The sequence below is a fragment of the Eleutherodactylus coqui genome, chromosome 10 (genome assembly GCF_035609145.1).
Source record: "Eleutherodactylus coqui strain aEleCoq1 chromosome 10, aEleCoq1.hap1, whole genome shotgun sequence".
NCBI lineage: Eukaryota > Metazoa > Chordata > Amphibia > Anura > Eleutherodactylidae > Eleutherodactylus > Eleutherodactylus coqui.
This window is the reverse complement of record NC_089846.1, coordinates 37,042,165-37,058,850: the sequence shown is the minus strand read 5'-3', so window position 1 is coordinate 37,058,850 and position 16,686 is coordinate 37,042,165. Positions and strand designations below refer to the sequence as shown.

At 45.3% G+C, this 16,686-nt stretch overlaps 1 protein-coding gene across 2 annotated transcripts in view; it reads left to right on the top strand.

The window, feature by feature from the left end:
- Positions 1-1,980: 1,980 nt before the first annotated feature.
- LOC136580338 (keratin, type I cytoskeletal 18-like) overlaps positions 1,981-16,686 on the top strand; it is a 28,228-nt gene continuing 13,522 nt past the window's right edge. Inside the window, exons 1-4 of one of the 2 annotated variants that reach the window (XM_066580820.1) lie at positions 1,981-2,005; positions 8,919-9,250; positions 11,543-11,625; positions 15,810-15,966. In XM_066580820.1, the coding sequence (XP_066436917.1) occupies positions 8,936-9,250; positions 11,543-11,625; positions 15,810-15,966 (555 nt within the window). In that variant the 5' untranslated portion in view covers positions 1,981-2,005; positions 8,919-8,935. The remainder of the gene's footprint in view (positions 2,006-8,918; positions 9,251-11,542; positions 11,626-15,809; positions 15,967-16,686) is intronic. The other variant, XM_066580821.1, reaches the window with a different exon arrangement.

Genomic DNA, 16,686 nt, shown 5'->3' with positions numbered 1-16,686 from the left:
GGGGGGGCTGTCGCTAGGCCGGGGGGGCTGCCGCTGCGCCGGGGGAACTAGCGCTGGGCCAGGGGGGCTGCCGCTGTGATGGGGGAACTAGCACTGGGCCGGGGGGGGGCTAGCGCTGGGCCGGGGGGGCTGTGATGGGGGGGGGGGACTGCGCCGGTTACCTTGTGCCTGGCGGTGGGTGACAGGTCGGCGGTGTTCACTCCAGGGGTCCGGTCGGCGGCTGCGGGGCGTCTGGTTGTCAAGGAGACACAGCTGGTAGCGTCTCGGGAGCGCGCACGTCGGGCTACAGCAAGCGATGCGAAAAGAGCTGGCGGCCATCTTGGGAAAAAGTTTTATAAGTTGCTGAAACGCTGGAACGGTAAGTAGAAACCAGCTAGGAAAGTAATTTACAGGGGTAATTAGTAATGTATGTTTAATTAGGGGGACTGGGCAAAAAAAAAAATTCACTGCTTCCTCGAGACATCTCCTTTAAGTCCAATTGTCACTCGTGACGCCACCGTTCCATCCCCTGCGGCGGATCTCTGGATTTAATAAATATGGCCGGTAAAAAAAAAAACAGCACCGGCCTGGCAAGCAAAATACCAGCCAGGCCTGTGAAGTACCGGCCGGGTGGCAACCCTAATCATAAGAGATGAAGAATCCTTGCTCATAGAAATTCTTTTCTGTTCTAGAGCTGATGCTCTTTTATGAAAGCCTTGGGGATACGGGCTAATTATGTGCAGTGCCCTACAATAAGCCAACATTTGCTTACTAGTATTGGAATAACAAACAGCATGAGACAGTTTTTTCCACTTACTTGTAGACATAGAGCAATCCCGGACAGCAGACTTAAACACTTTATGTAGCGGAAACACAGGGCGTCAGCCGCCTAGGGGGGCAGCAGGCGAGGGGTGATCACCCTCCTTAGGTCTACCTGACCAGATGATCTTCTTCCTCTGTATGGCAACATCTTGTGGAGCTACATGAATCCTCCCCCTCCGTCTGTTTTTAAGGATGAGCGAGTATACTCGCTAAGGCACTACTCGTTCGAGTAATGTGCCTTAGACGAGTATCTCCCCGCTCGCCCATAAGGATTCGGGGACCGCCGCGGCTGACAGGTGGGTCGCGGCGGGGAGCAGGGGAGAGCGGGCGGGAGAGAGGGAGAGAGAGATCTCCCCTCCGTTCCTCCCCGCTCTCCCCCACAGCTCCCCGCCCCCCCGAATCTTTAAGGATGAGCAGGGAGACACTCGTCTAAGGCACATTACTCGAACGAGTAGTGCCTTAGCGAGTATACTCGCTCATCCTTAGTGGTTTTACATCTGCGTTGGAACCTCCGGTCAGTTTTGATGGTTGATAGCCAATTGGCACTCCCAACACAATTCCTAATGTGTTTATGCTGTGAGCTTGGTTCTGAGGATGCATTTTTGTTATGAGCTTGATTCCGGTATTGTATGTATGTTGTGAGGTTGTTTCATGCTGGATTTGTTATATGTTTGGTACTATATTTATGTTATGACCCAGGTTCTAGTGCTATATTTAAGTACTGAGCTTGGTTCTGGTGCTGTATTTATGTTAGGAGCTTGGTTCTGATACAGCATTTAATCACTGGAGTGTTCTGGTGTGAGTATGCTGTTGTATTGCACAAGCAGAATACAGGCAAACTGCCTAACAGTCCAATATATATAGTTTTTTCCTCATTTGGGGGGGGGGGGCTTCACTGTTTAACTTCTTTCTCAAGCATCCCAGGAACAAGGAAAGAGGGACTGTATATACAGTATAATGGCGGCTTCACACGGACGTATTTGCGCACGTTTTTGAATAGAACAGAACGCATTGATCTCAATGGGTAGCTATCACCTTTTCTGTACAGGGCTGCTGTTACTGACTTCAGTAAGAAGCATTTAGCAGGTAGTAAATGAGCTCAGGACACCCCCTCCCTTGTGGGTGTGATGCCTCCCCTGCTATATAAAGTGTACACAGCACAGCTGCGCTCACAGCTCTCAAAGGATCTATCTGGAGAAGGTAGGTAAGTAGGCTGACTTTCCTGTCTAGAACACCTGAGTCGTGCGATCTGACTCATATCAGCGTTTTATTGATGGCTCATATAAATGCATTATTACGCAGAATCAGCAGTGCGGAGTTGGCAGGCTTTTTGGTGTTGCTTCTATTATGGCAATTTTATTTCACTTCTACTTATGACATGGATTGGAGTCTAGAAGTTCCTGTAGCCTAACAAGCTGGAATTGATTTGCTTCGTTTTATTATATAGATATTATTACATTATCTTATGTGCAATTAGATCATCATTATATCAGCCACATTTGTATTACTAAAAAGCAGTTTTTTTGCATTTCAGTCAGAGTTCTTGTAACTTCTGTATGGTGGGGTTCTGTCGCTGTTTTATTCATTTACGTCATGTTGCTTCCATATTCTGTAGCACAGGGCTTGTCATCACACACATCAGCCCCAGTCCACAAAGCATTTCATAGGAAGCCAATCAACGTATCAGTATGTTTTCAGAGAATGTACAGACAGAAACCAACAAGGAGAGAAGAGGAAAACAATATGCACATAATGTTCTTGATTAGAGATGAGCGAGTATACTCGCTAAGGCACATTACTCGAGCGAGTAGTGCCTTAGCTGAGTATCTCCCCGCTCGTCTCTAAAGATTCGGGGACCGGCGGGGAGAGCGGGGAGGAACGGAGGGGAGATCTCTCCCTCCCCCACAACTCACCTGTCACCGGCGCCGGCCCCCGAATCTTTAGAGACGAGCGGGGAGATACTCGGCTAAGGCACTACTCGCTCGAGTAATGTGCCTTAGCGAGTATACTCGCTCATCTCTATTCTTGATCGATTTTGAATGCCAAGACACCAAGCGGCTGGGAGGCAAGAATACTAACCAGTGTGGCACCACAAGTGCCATCCTTTAGGAGGACTTTATAGTTGTGAATACATACATATTGTTAAACTAACAGAACGATAATTGAGTAATACAGACTATATATAATCCATCTATCTCATATCTACCTATAACAAAAAAAAGTTTGGTACCGTGTTAGCCAGTAGAGCAAAATGTGATTGATCTCAGTAAGAGAAACCAAGTAATCTTGTAGATATGATACCTTTTAATGGCTAACAAAAATACATGATGTTATAGCGAGCTTTCACCCCTACTTAGGGTTCTTCCTCAGGCTTATGGAATAGATCTGAAGAAACATGTATTTATACATACATATGAACAGGCACAGACCTGGTGTGATTAATTTTCAGTTAAATCAATGCCATAACAACATGCCATGCCATAAAACTTTCACATTCCTTATCAGCGGACTATTTATGTATTTACTCCACTACTCATCTTGTACTGCTATTATTTTAAGTGCAAATTAATCACTCCATGTATGTGCTTTTTCATCCTGTTATGGCATTGATTTAAATGCATATTATGGTATTGATTAAGTACAAGATAGAGCATGTCCTACCTTTCCTTGCCCGTTAAATTAACCGCTAACGAGAAGGGAACCATTAAAATCAATGGTTTTGTTTTGTCCTGTTATGTGGCCATGATTATCCGGACCGCATAACGGGACAAAATCATGCCCAATGTGAAAAAGCCCTAACTCCTATAAAGTAAATACTGTTTTCCTGAAAGTAGGACCTACCCTCAAAATAAGCCCTATCCTGATTATTTTTTTGGGTTGGGTGGGGTTGAACTATAAGCCTTACCCAAAAGATAAGCCGTAGCTACACAACATTAAATAGGTCCTGCAATGGGCTAAATTAAAAAAAAACCTATACTTTCACGGAATACCACCACTTTCGTCAGTGCCATTCCTATACGGCACTCGTTCCCCGGTAGCATAATCATGTGCCATTTAACACGTGATTGCTGTGGACAATTACGGCTTCGGCCATACCAATGCTGGTGGCTCTTCCCCGCGCTGTAAATTCGCATGAATGGACGATTTTTTCGTGAACAAGTCCCATGCTTAATTAGCTTTTTCGCGTCCATTCAGATGGCCAATTGTGACGTTTTAAGCGAAAAAATATGTCGCATCAAGGAAAGCCCTCGCTCTGCATAAATCCTCGGAATGACTTCCAATGCCTATAAAGTGGCACCTGTAAGCTTTTCGCAGCATTGGAGGCTGCTAAACTGCCTCCCCCTCCCTTTTTTTTCCAGCTCCTATAGGAGTCTATGGGAGGCGGTGCATATTTCGGACACGTATGTTCCATTTTTTTATGGTGCAATGTTTTTACACGCCGTATATTCGCCCGTGTGAACAAATACATTGAACCAATGCCTCAGTTGGTCGCATATATCGGTTGGACATGAAACATGGCTGATATACACTCGTGTGAATAAAGCCTGAGGCAGGGGATTGGCTATAGCAATAACAACATTAGGCTACCTATAAGGGGACATTACTGAGGGGGGCATGCAGGGGCACTATTAAAGGGGCATAATCTGCCATGAAAAATTGCCACGGCACGTGTAGCAATTGCTGCAAAACGTTATTGTTCAAAAGTTGGGAGGCAGGAGCTGTTCATTAAAACACTGTTAAGGGAGATGTAACAGTACCTCTGCAGCGCCACCTATTGGAAGGCAACATTATTAGACTCTTTATACAAGCCTTGTAACAATGGCTGGGAATTAAAGGCTAAGCCAGAATTTCCAGTCATTGTTACAAGGCCTGTATAAAGAGTCTAACATTGACTTGCAAGAATGCTGCCTTCTAATAGGTGGCGCTGCAGAGGTATTGTTCCATTTCCTTTATTTGCATATTACCCAGAGGAGCATGCATGGCCTTATAAGTCTGCTCACCTTCTAGGCGCTCTCCCTAAGGAGAAAACATAGCATTCCTTGGAACACTGATTCACGTGATCATTACCCTGTGGAAACACAGCAGTGAACAGCTGAACAAGTAAATTCTTGATCGTCGACTGATCACATGTTTTGTGCAGCCTAAAAAATAATTGTTGTGAGCAGCACGTTTCTGTGTGAACGGGGAATGTGCTGTTGACAGCGATTAACGTGAATGAGGAATGAATAATCATTTTGTCCCCATAGAGCAGGGGTGTCAAAGGGGCCCAAGGGCCACATCAGCACCAGGGTGGCTTCACATAGGTGCATTTGCATGCACAAAATTTGTGCGGGCAATGCGCAGAGAACAGAACCCATTGATTTCAATGGACTCATTCCCACTTACCTTATTTGCGTACGCATTTCACGCATGCAGAAAAAACGCAGCTTGTTATACGTTTGTGCATATTTATGCACTAAAGCTCCCCATAGAAGCCTACTGGGGGTTTTGCAAATGTGCACAATGCACAATGGGATGCGCAATAATTCCGCAGGAGAAAAACACCTGGAACTCATAAGGTTATATAGCTATTTAAAGCGGGGCGTGGTTGTGTCCCGTGCGCAAAAAAGCATACCCTGGCTGTGAGCACAAAACGTACAGTAAAATAAGCCAATAGCGCAAAAACGGTGCATTGAGTCATACCCAATTGTGCATACGCCCATGTGAAGCCGCCCTTAGGTCGTATTCACACGACTGTAGGCGCAAAAATGCTTGCGTAAGCACAGCGAATTTCCACCATGAACAACAAGCTTTTGTGCGTGTTTATGTGCACATTACCATACTTTTTGCAGTAGCAGGGCCATGTCACAAGAGCGCGCAACACAACCCCGCCATGATTTTAACTATTAGCCTAATAAGTTCCAGATGTGTTCTTTTTCCCGCAGCATATTGCACAATCACGCGGGTATTGAGTCCGTATGTGTGCACGTCCCCTAAACTTCTCTTGGGCCATTTAGTGCGCAAATGCACACAAAATAGAGTATGCTGCGTTTTTTTTTCACGCACGCAGAAAAGTAAAATGAGAATGAACCCGTTGCTATCAATGGATTCTATTCTCTGCGTAACGCTTGTGTGAATCCACCCTAAGGCCTCTTCACACGGGCTACAAAATCTCGCTACAAAATGCATATATGTGAAGCCCAGGGTTTCCAATGGGTTCGTTCAGGCTACACAACACTTAGAGATGAGCGAGTATACTCGCTAAGGCACATTACTCGAGCGAGTAGTGCCTTAGCCGAATATCTCCCCGCTCGTCTCTAAAGATTCGGGGGCCGGCGCGGGTGACAGGTGAGTTGCGGCGGGGAGCAGGGGGGAGGGGAGAGGGAGAGAGAGATCTCCCCTCCGTTCCTCCCCGCTCTCCCCCGCCGCTCCCCGCCCCCCGCCGGCCCCCGAATCTTTAGAGACGAGCGGGGAGATACTCGGCTAAGGCACTACTCGCTCGAGTAATGTGCCTTAGCGAGTATACTCGCTCATCTCTACACAACACCTCTCATGTGAAAGAACCCATTGGAAACCATGAGCTGCACATACATATGCTTTGTAGCCCGTTGTCTCAATGAGATTTTGCTGTAGGTAGACTGGAATAGGTTCCTTTTTTCCATCGGATGATCCTCGTCTTTCTATTGTATTGGCTCTAGTGAGGTCATATAGCATGGGAAATATACAGTACAGGTGGTTGCCCTTGGGGTACAAGCTGTCAACTGTGGAAATATGCAGCCTAAAAGTTGTAGGGTATTACAATGGCCATTGTCTACAACCCAAGCTAAGCCGTGCATGGGAAACTTCATAGCTGTAGGTTTCCAGTAGGTGTTTCATATGTAATAGCATGTACTGCAGGATTTTGCATTGTACAGGGTGGCATCACCCGGCCCTGTTGGCTCACATTATTGTGCATGCAAAATCTGCGGGCGCTAAATACAGAGAATAGAACCCATTGATTTTAATGGGTTTGCTCTCGTTAGCGCGTTTTGTGCAATAGGACCTGCTCTATTTTCCAGCGACACTGCTATGTAAGACTATGGCTGGTGTGCAAATATTCAAGGGGAAAGCTGAAACGCTGCTCAATATGCAGAAAAAGAAGACCACTGGACCTTACCAGGCTTAAATAGCCATTAAACCCCACGGGCGTGTGAACTGGCCTTGGGTGCGCAAAAATTACAGTAATATGCGCAGACATGCGTGCAAAAATCTGATTATGTTGCTCTTCAAACCTCGTCCATGCACAAATGCGCTGCAGGGAGCATATTTGTGCAAACACTCGCGTGTTTCTGCCCATACTATGACATTTTTATGGGTGGGCAATGGCATGGAGGACCGCAGGAATCGGGGACCCTCTAGTGTCTGAAGTATCTACATTGTCCTTATTTCAGAAAGTATTAAAGGGAACTGAACTTTCTCTCGCTGGCTTCACATATAGACAGACAAACAAGGACAGATTTATGAAACAGCCTATTAACCCCCCACCCCGCCCCATCCAATGTTGATCCAGAGAAAGGCAAAAAAACTCAATGAAGTAGAAGCCAATTTTTTTCACTTTGGCGGGAAAAAATTCCTTACCGACTCCAATCTGGCAGTCAGAATAATCCCTGATTCAACGACCCTTCTGAAGTAATCAGTGACTATAACATGTAATATTGTTACACTCAAGAAAGGTGTCCAGGCTCCTCTTGAACTCTTTTAGAGTGTTTGGCATCACCACGTCCTCAGGCAGAGAGTTCCATGGTCTCACTGCTCTTACAGCACTTTTTGCCACAAAGCATGTCCGTTGTCTAGTTGCGAAATGCTGAGTTTCATTCTTTTGTCTCAACCAACAAAAGGTGTTTTATTGGAGGCAGAACGGTCATAAATGCATACGGGATTCCTTGGCGTCAGCTTATTCAAATTATGCAAAAAGTTACCATAACAACATCCCGTCCCGAAGACCAAAATGTCATATAAACCGACTACAAGAAAGAGGAAGAATAAGTAAAATGGCCGGAGAACTGACAGTTGCTGTCTGCTTCACCATGTTTTTGACTTCGATCTGATTTAGGTGTCCCCGAGCCTTCAGCAATGACATATTGGGGACATCGTGGTCATTCGGGAATTTCTTTTCCTGACTAGGTCTTGGCTTAAGGAGGAAAAGAAAACCTTGTGCCTCCATTGTCATCTTTTATGTGCTTCCCTCCGTCTGCAATCTCCTATTGTTTTCTTTCATAAACAACTATGGACCCATTGATGTAGTTATTAGGATGAGGCCGAATTCACACAAGCACTTGAAAATTTGTCCATGTCGTATCTGCAAAAAATGGCCATTTTTCATCTGTGTGCTGTTCCATATGTCGTTCATATGTTTTTTTTTGTTTGTTTTTTTTTTACTTCCGTAGGTCATCCATCTTCTACACCCACTAAAAAAAACTTTTCTGCATCTCTTAGCAGCACATCCATGAAATACGGTCAACTTATAGATAGCGTTCGTGCCTCCCCATTGACTTGAATGGGTTTGTCTTATCTGCAAATTGGACTAGATTAGTGCATGCTCCAAGTTTTTTTTCATGTAGAACATGTGTCCCCGATGCATGGGAGGTCTAGTCCTTAAAGGGGTTGTCCCGCAAAAAGAAAACTTCCAACTATCAGCTAGTTGCCCCCTAACCTGTGGATAGGGAATAACTTAATTTCGTGGGACCACCCCTTTAAGGCCCTTTTACATGGAATGATTATCTTCAAAAATTGTTCACTGAGCGAAAGCGAATGATAATTGTCCAGTCTAAACATGAGCCAACGACTGAATGGTAAAGTACATAACCTGAATAAAATTGTGCCTACACTCTACCCCATAAAAAGCAATTACTGTATATGTTTATTGAAGACAGCATATCTACAAGACAACTTTTTTATCTTTATATCTCCTCTGCCCACACCACTTGCTAAGAGGCTATCACACCCTGCTACAAGCTGGCGGCTGGTACACTGTGCCACCTGTGCAGGCAGCTAATGCCGGACATGGGCGGATGAAAACACTGGCATTCCCCGGTAGTTTCCTTAGCATATATACTGGTATCACTTACTATATTTCACTTTCATTTCTCTCTATGCAGAGTCCACACAAGCTCCTATGGCTACCCTGTGTTCTCCCCGTGGAAGCCCTGCTAAGCTAAGGACCTCCTCAGCTAGTGTCTCGTATAATGGAAGACCTTGGGTTGTCTCTCCAGCTCAAGTGCCCCATTCTCCACTGGCCCATGGACCTAATGAGAGGGAGGTGATGCAGAACCTCAACAATCGTCTCGCCAGCTACTTGGAGAATGTTTGTGCCCTGGAAAAATCAAACCAACAATTAGAGATAAAAATTCGAGAGAAATTATCGGAGGACACCGGGGTTAAGAAAGACTACAGTGATTACTTCACACTGATTAATACTCTCAGCAAGCAGGTGAGGCGCAAAGAAAAATATGGTGCACATAATGATGGAATGATTACATGGGTTCACACTAAAAGCTTGATCTAAGATGTTCCAAGGAAGGGCAGTAACCATTTATACTTGTTAGTTAAAAATATTTGAAACTTTTCTTAAAAACACCTTCCCAAATCATGAGAAAGCATATATAAAGTATATGTCTACCTAAAAATCTGCCATGTATTTCTAGTAGAATCGATAGCAGTAGTGCGAAGCTGAGCCTCGGATTTCTGCCGTACTGGTGGATCAGCACATAGATGAGTTCTATCCAGTTGGGTTATTCTGTATGGAGCTACCCAACATGAATTTGGGACATGGAAATCAACGGTTATTCCCATCTCATAATAGGATGGCAGTATAGTGAGGTTCAAACTCTGGGACCTTCACAATCCTAAAAATGAAGGGGCCACAGCTCTAAAGCAGCGCTGTGCCTCCTTCATTCTCAAGATTAGTAGAAGTCCCACCTCTGGCACCACTTTCTCTGACAGGATGGGAATAGCACTGTAATGTAATGGGCTAACGCCTTATTGTATGCAGGATCTGTATCCCATCAGTAGAGAGAGGACTAAAGTCAGGACTATTCTGATACCCCCTAGTGGGCCCTGTGCAGGCATACCCTGTGGATCCCTTGCCTGTGCCCCCTGGCCCCTCCATTCCCAAACTTTTTCAGCCTAAAAAAGTAATAAAAGCTTATACTCACCTAACACAGCAGGGTGCACTCCCTTCATGGCTTCCCACTTACTTTCTACTTGAGGAGTCATGTACCTGTCTAGGTGTGTGACCTCTGCAGCCAATCACTAGCTTCAATGGTAACTAGACTGCCATGCACTAAAGCCAGAAGTGAGTGGAGACCAGGAGCCGGAGCAGCGAGAGGCGAAAATATCTTGGTTTATTACTTTTTAACTTGCACAATACTTTTCAACTGAGGATGCAGAAATTCTTGATAGTGGTGCCGCTGCCAGGAGGCGCAGTGCAGGTGCATCTATTGCCCCATGGTTAAAGCTGCTGACAGATGTGATGTGCTGATGGCCATTATAAAGAGCATTAGTAGGAAGGAGGCACCCAAATCCAGCGGTACTTCTAGCGCATAGTACTGTACTTTTTTGCACGCAAGGCTAATTCACATGCGCGGTGCACTGCTACCATGATTTAAAAGGCTATGTAGCCTAATGAGATCCTGATGTGTCCTTTCTCCCACAGAACTGCATATTTGCTCACCTCCCTAAGACGTCAATGGGGTCCTTGGTGCACAATTAGGCAGGAAAATAGAGCAGGACTAAAGATGAGCGAGCGTACTCGCTAAGGCAAACTACTCGAGCGAGTAGTGCCTTATGCGAGTACCTGCCGGCTCGTCTCTAAAGATTCGGGTGCCGGCGGGGGGCGGGGAAAAGCGGGGAGGAACGGGGGGAGTGAGTTCTCACTCACTCTCTCCCCCCCGCCCCGCTCCTCCCTGCTCACTCCCGCAACTCACCGCTCTCCTCCGCCGGCACCCGAATCTTTAGAGACGAGCGGGCAGGTACTCAGATAAGGCACTACTCGCTCGAGTAGTTTGCCAAAGCGAGTACGCTCGCTCATCTCTAAGCAGGACCGATTTTATGCGTGTGCACGAAATACGCATGCAAAACACGTTCATTAGAGCGAACCCGTTGACATCAATGAGTTCTCTTCTCTGCACAAATACAGTCATCTGAAGAAGCCCTAAGAGTCCAAGAAAGAAAAATACATCTGTATGTAGGAAAATTGTTCTGATTGCAATTCTTTAATAAATAAGCAAGAATTGACCTTAGACGTTGAGATCTACATCCCGCCGCCGGGAATAGTGTTCTCATTATTCCTTATTTCTATAACATTTACATATTATGTACAGAATTTACATATTACACAAAGAGGCCATTCAGTCCCTTCAGGTACATCGGCATCAGATCCTCTTTTATCGGAAGGCAGTGTAATAGGAAATAGGATGCTTACTGGAGTTTAACGCAATTTCACTTTCTTATATGTGATGCGTTTATTGCTTTTCTTTCTGTGGGTTTCAGTTATGTTATAATGGGGTTCAGTCACACCAGGGTGCAGAGAGTCCAGGCGAAGGCATCCCTGTCCAAAAGCGAATCAGAGAGCGGTCACGGGGTAACAATGTGGTCGATCGTCCCTATTCGCACTGCATTGGTCATCCAGAATAAAATATTAACCCTTCACCATATTTCCAACTATTTCTTGTTGTACGAGGAAATGCTGTTTAAAAGTCAAACTATGACCTTCTACTTTCAGATTACAGATTCAGTCTCTGAGAATACAAAGCTCTTACTGGCTATTGATAACGGCAGACTGGCTGCAGATGACCTCAAGGAGAAGTAAGTATAAGAAATGCATAGCATACTATATCAGAAGGCTTATGCAGGGCTGGTTTGATAGAAATTGGGATCCTGGATTAGTTCCCTCCATTCCAATTTTTAGCCAGATTTTTAATGCAATTTTAGCCCATATAATGTGAAGCATCCAAATAATACTAAAAAAACAAAACACATAATGCTGCCATATAGTAACTCTTCACATACAGTAATACATCAATATATTCCCAAATAATACCACCATCCACTGCTAAATAATGCTGGATCAGTTTAGATTGCCCCCGGGGTTCCTATCCTCAGGGGTCTTTTAGAGCAGTGATTCCCAACCAATAGGGCGCCCTGAGAGCCCACTAGGAGTGCCGTAACACCCAGGCTAGGAAATTATGGGAATCAGCAATAAGAGCTAGCCAAAAGTACTGCCACAGCTTCTAGTCATGCTGCCTTACTAGAAAGAAGCATGCGGAGAAAGAGAAAAGCTGCGTCTTCCACCACCAAAGTATAGAAACACACACATTTTGATTACTGGGGGAAGCTGGCTGGCAAATCATTTTCCAATCACACTGCTGCTGGGGTAATAATGTGAGCAGTTATGGGGCAGCAGCTGCTTTGAAGATGGGGGGTATGGTGTAATTGTGAAAGTCCAGGTTCGTGTTTGAGCTGCTATGAACTCTATTATGGATCCTATAGTTATATATTGTAATGTAATTTGGATGGTATAAGGGCGACCTCTACTGGCTGTCATACATTACTGCAGTTAGTGTATTTCTCTATGGAATGTTGTATGTGACTTCCCATTGGCTGCAAACATCAGGTGGGAGATCTGGAGGATCTGAGATCATAGAGAGCTGCAAATTGGAAAGCAATTCTAGTGGTACTGAGCCTTAAAGGGGTTTTGTCATTAGAAGAAAAAAAATCAATACCTATTCCTCCCCAGGCAGTCTTCTTACTGCATCTTCTCCTCGTCAATCTTCTCCTGGCTCCTGCAGTCCCCCGCGTCACCTCACCGCAAGCTGGACCGATCCTCTTGTTTTGGAGCGTTCATTCTCAGCAATCTCCTTCCTGCAGGCCTGTATGTCACTAGTGACATAGCATTCCCTGCCTAGTAAGGAATGCCAAGCTATGCGCGCTGTCTCACCATGAGTGTTCATATACCATTGTTGCAAGACAGCGTGCATGCGCAGTCTTGGCAGTAGCTCAGCATTCCCTGTCACTAGTGACGTAGCGTACATTGACCTAAAGGAAAGAGATTGCAGAGAATGGACGCTTTGTCACTGGAAGAAGAAGAATCGGCCAGCTGGAGGAAAGGTGACCTGGGGGACTGCAGGAGCCAGGAGATGGGCGGAGAGAAGATGTGGTAAGTAGAATGCCTGGGGAGGAATAGGTAAGTATTGATTTTTTTTTTTAATGACAGAACCCCTATAAGAGAGACTGCATTGCCGAGAGAGAGTTGCCAAAGGAGTGAGGAGTTGGCTTGGGGAGCCGTAGAGAACGTGTCCTGCAGAATCTGTGTGAGAGCGGGACAGCAGCACAAGAAAATAGGCTTCATACAATGCCAGAACCAATGTCTTTGAGAGAACAAAGCTGCAGGGACTACAGCTAGAGAGACTGCTACAAATGATTCACCTTGCCCTGCAGCTCCCAAACAGACATCCAAAGACGTGTCCCCTATATTACGGTACTAAGCACACAAGTGACATGTAAGTGAGGTAGGCCCTCAGGAAAAGGCTCAACATGTGCACAATGGTAATAAAATGCAGGCCTGCCAGTTAAAATATGGAAGCTCGAGCCGACACCAGAGAAACACATATTTATCCGCCAGTAGCGGACAAGTTATTGGACAACACTTTCGTTACTTTCAGACTATGTGTGGGCCACTGCCATTGCAGAGATGAAACATTTGCTACTGGAAGGTGGGGAGAAGTGGGTGCAATGACTGCTGCTGGGAGGGAGCAAGAAATTGTGCAACGGCTGCTGCTGGCAGGCCTCTTTCTTTTCTATTTGTAAAATTCATAGTAGCTAACAGTAATTAATAGGTATTGGAAATTTCTTGTTTTCAACTGTTTTTAGTATTTTCTAAGAAAGATTTTTGACAGTGGTTGTCCAAGGTACATTTTTTCCCAGGGGTGCTCTAAGGCTGAGAAGCTTGGTAAACACAGCTGTAGAGAATGCAGACCCTAGGCAAGTGCCTAGTTTGGTGTCGCCTAGAACTAGCGCTGCAGGCGGGGGCATAACTATAGAGGGCATGCGGTTGCACCCGGGCCCAGGAGCCTTAGGGGGCCCATAAGGCCTCTCTTCTCCATATAGGGAGCCCAGTACTATGAATAAAGCATTATTGTACGGGGCCCTGTTACAGGTTTTGCATTGTGGCCCAGAAGCTTCAAATTATGCCTCTGTGCAGCATGGTTTAGGTACAGGTACGGGTACGGGTACAGATACAGATAGAGGGGGGGCCCCAGCTCACCTTTTGCATCAGGGCACCTGAGCCTTTAGTTACGCCCCTGGCTGCAGGCGGTACAACGTGAGATGTCTCAATGACCCAAGTGACATCCTATAGTCCTCACATTTTTCTATAAGAATTGCACAATTGCAAGGGCATTTTCCTAGTTGTTTGATCAGAAGCGCCCTATACCTTCCCCTACAGTCCAATAAGAGTATCGTCACATACAGATTTGTTGCATAAATTTCTGTGTGTTCCATTCCATGTGAATCAGGTTGTTTTGATGGTAAGCAAACTGATTTTTGAAAGTTCCATTGAAATTAGGAGTCTGATCAGGGTCAAAACACCAAACCAGTTGTCGCCAATTTGAGTCACTTTAGGTGTCTCATAGGAGTAATAGCAGGCTACAGAGTGGAAGTAATATACACTTATGGGCTAAAAGTCATGGGATAGCAGCATCTAAATTGATTATGAAGTGGCGTTACCTTAGGTGACACTTGGGAACGTCTGCACCTGTATAAGGTGTTATTTTGTAAGTTAGGTTGAACACTGACCAGCGTGCTCATGTCAAGGCGAAGTGAGTTATTGGAATTCGAACGAGGCATCATAGTGGATGCCAGATGGATGGGACATTCAATTTCTGATCACATACGGAAATTTAAAATTCCTCCATCTGTAGTGTCACATATGTACCAGGAAAACGTAATTGAAGAGATGAGCGAGAGATGAGCGAGTATACTCGCTAAGGCACATTACTCGAGCGAGTAGTGCCTTAGCCGAGTATCTCCCCGCTCGTCTCTAAAGATTTGGGGGCCGGCGCGGGTGACAGGTGAGTTGCAGCGGGGGGGAGAGAGGGAGAGCGAGATCTCCCCGCTCTCCCCTGCCCCCCGCCGGCCCCCGAATCTTTAAAGACGAGCGGGGAGATACTTGGCTAAGGCACTACTCGCTCAAGTAATGTGCCTTAGCAAATATACTCGCTCAGCTCTAATTACCATCCATGGCTGCTTAATAATCATGACCGGCAGCATCTGGCTCGAATTGTCCATGCAAATAGACAAGCAACTATGGCAGAAATCACATCCATATTTAATGTTGGAAGTACCACATGAATATGCCGCAGGTCAGTGTCGCGTTCTTCAGCTTCTATAGATATGGAAGACCCAACAGAGTGTCTTTGTTAACACAACACCAGACACAGCGCCTCCCCTGGGCTCGTAAGGTTGCTAACTGGACCCTAGAGGACTGGCAACATGTAGTTGATACCAATGCGTCTAGTGAGTCATGATACCAGATATTCCAGGCCGATGTTAGGGTTCATGTATGATGCAGACCCTATGAAACCATGGACCCAAGTTGTCAACAAGGCATTGTACAAGCTGGTGGTGGTTCCACATTATATATATAGAAATATATCATCTTTATATACAATAATCAACCATTATAATTTATGCTCCATGGTATGCAGTGGGTTCTGCACTTCTCCAATCTATTTCGGTCTTCCTAATGACCTTGTCTCCATGGCATATGGCAGGTAGAGTATTTTATTAGTTCACAGCAGAAACCCTGGAACTAAGCTTCTTTTAATAACGGTATCATAAATAAATGAACCCCACTCCACACAAGCTATACAAACTTGCCTTATTAAGGGAAATTCATTTTAATCCTCATAAGGTATGCCTTGAAGTAATGATAATCTGCACTGCTATGCATTATACCTTCACAATGAAAAGAAACATTGTTTTTTTATTAGGTGGAGTACAGAATTTGCCTTACATCAGTCTATGGAACGGGATTTGAACTCATTGCGAAAAGCAAAGGAAAATCATGCTGTTCTTAATGACAGCCTGAGGGCAGATGTAGACAGCCTACAGAGTGAGCTTCTCTCCCTAAAGAATGATCACAAGCAGGTACCATTAATAATTTACTAAAAAGCACTCCACCTTTTATGCACTGCAATCATTTCAATGGAAGCTGTGCTTGCAATACCACGCCGAGCCATTGCACAATATATAGAGCTATCTGCTTCCTTCTCTGTACAGGGTGACAGTGAACAGCTGACCGGTGGACCTCTGCCTATCTTGTGGATAGATCAGCAATTTTTAATAGCTGGAAATCCACTGGTAGAATTGTTAAGCATATTCTTGTACACACTCCACATGCAAATTAGTTTAACTGCGTCACCAGTTTTTTCCTGTGCACCTTTCCCTCTCGGAAGTATGTTAGGCCGAAAAAAGACATATGTCCATCCAGTTCAGCCTATTACTCCCCCACGCCTCCCCAATGTTGATCCAGAGGAAGGCAAAAAAAGAACAATGAAGTGGAAGTCAATTCTTGTTCAAATTTGCATGATCCAGCGATAATCTGAATGATAATTATTCTGTGTAAGAAATCCCTTAAGTGCTTACCGCTGGCAAAACTGTCAATCAACTCCATGGAGGCGGGATCGCTGAGAAGCTCAGGACCTCCTGAAAATGCAGAAACACCCAGCAGACTCCTTAAATATAGTGATAAGCGAGCATACTCGCTAAGGGCAATTGCTCGAGCGAGCATTGCCCTTAGCGAGTACCTGCCCGCTCGAGAGAAAAGGTTCGGGTGCCGGCGGCGGGCAGGGAGATGCGGGGGAGAGC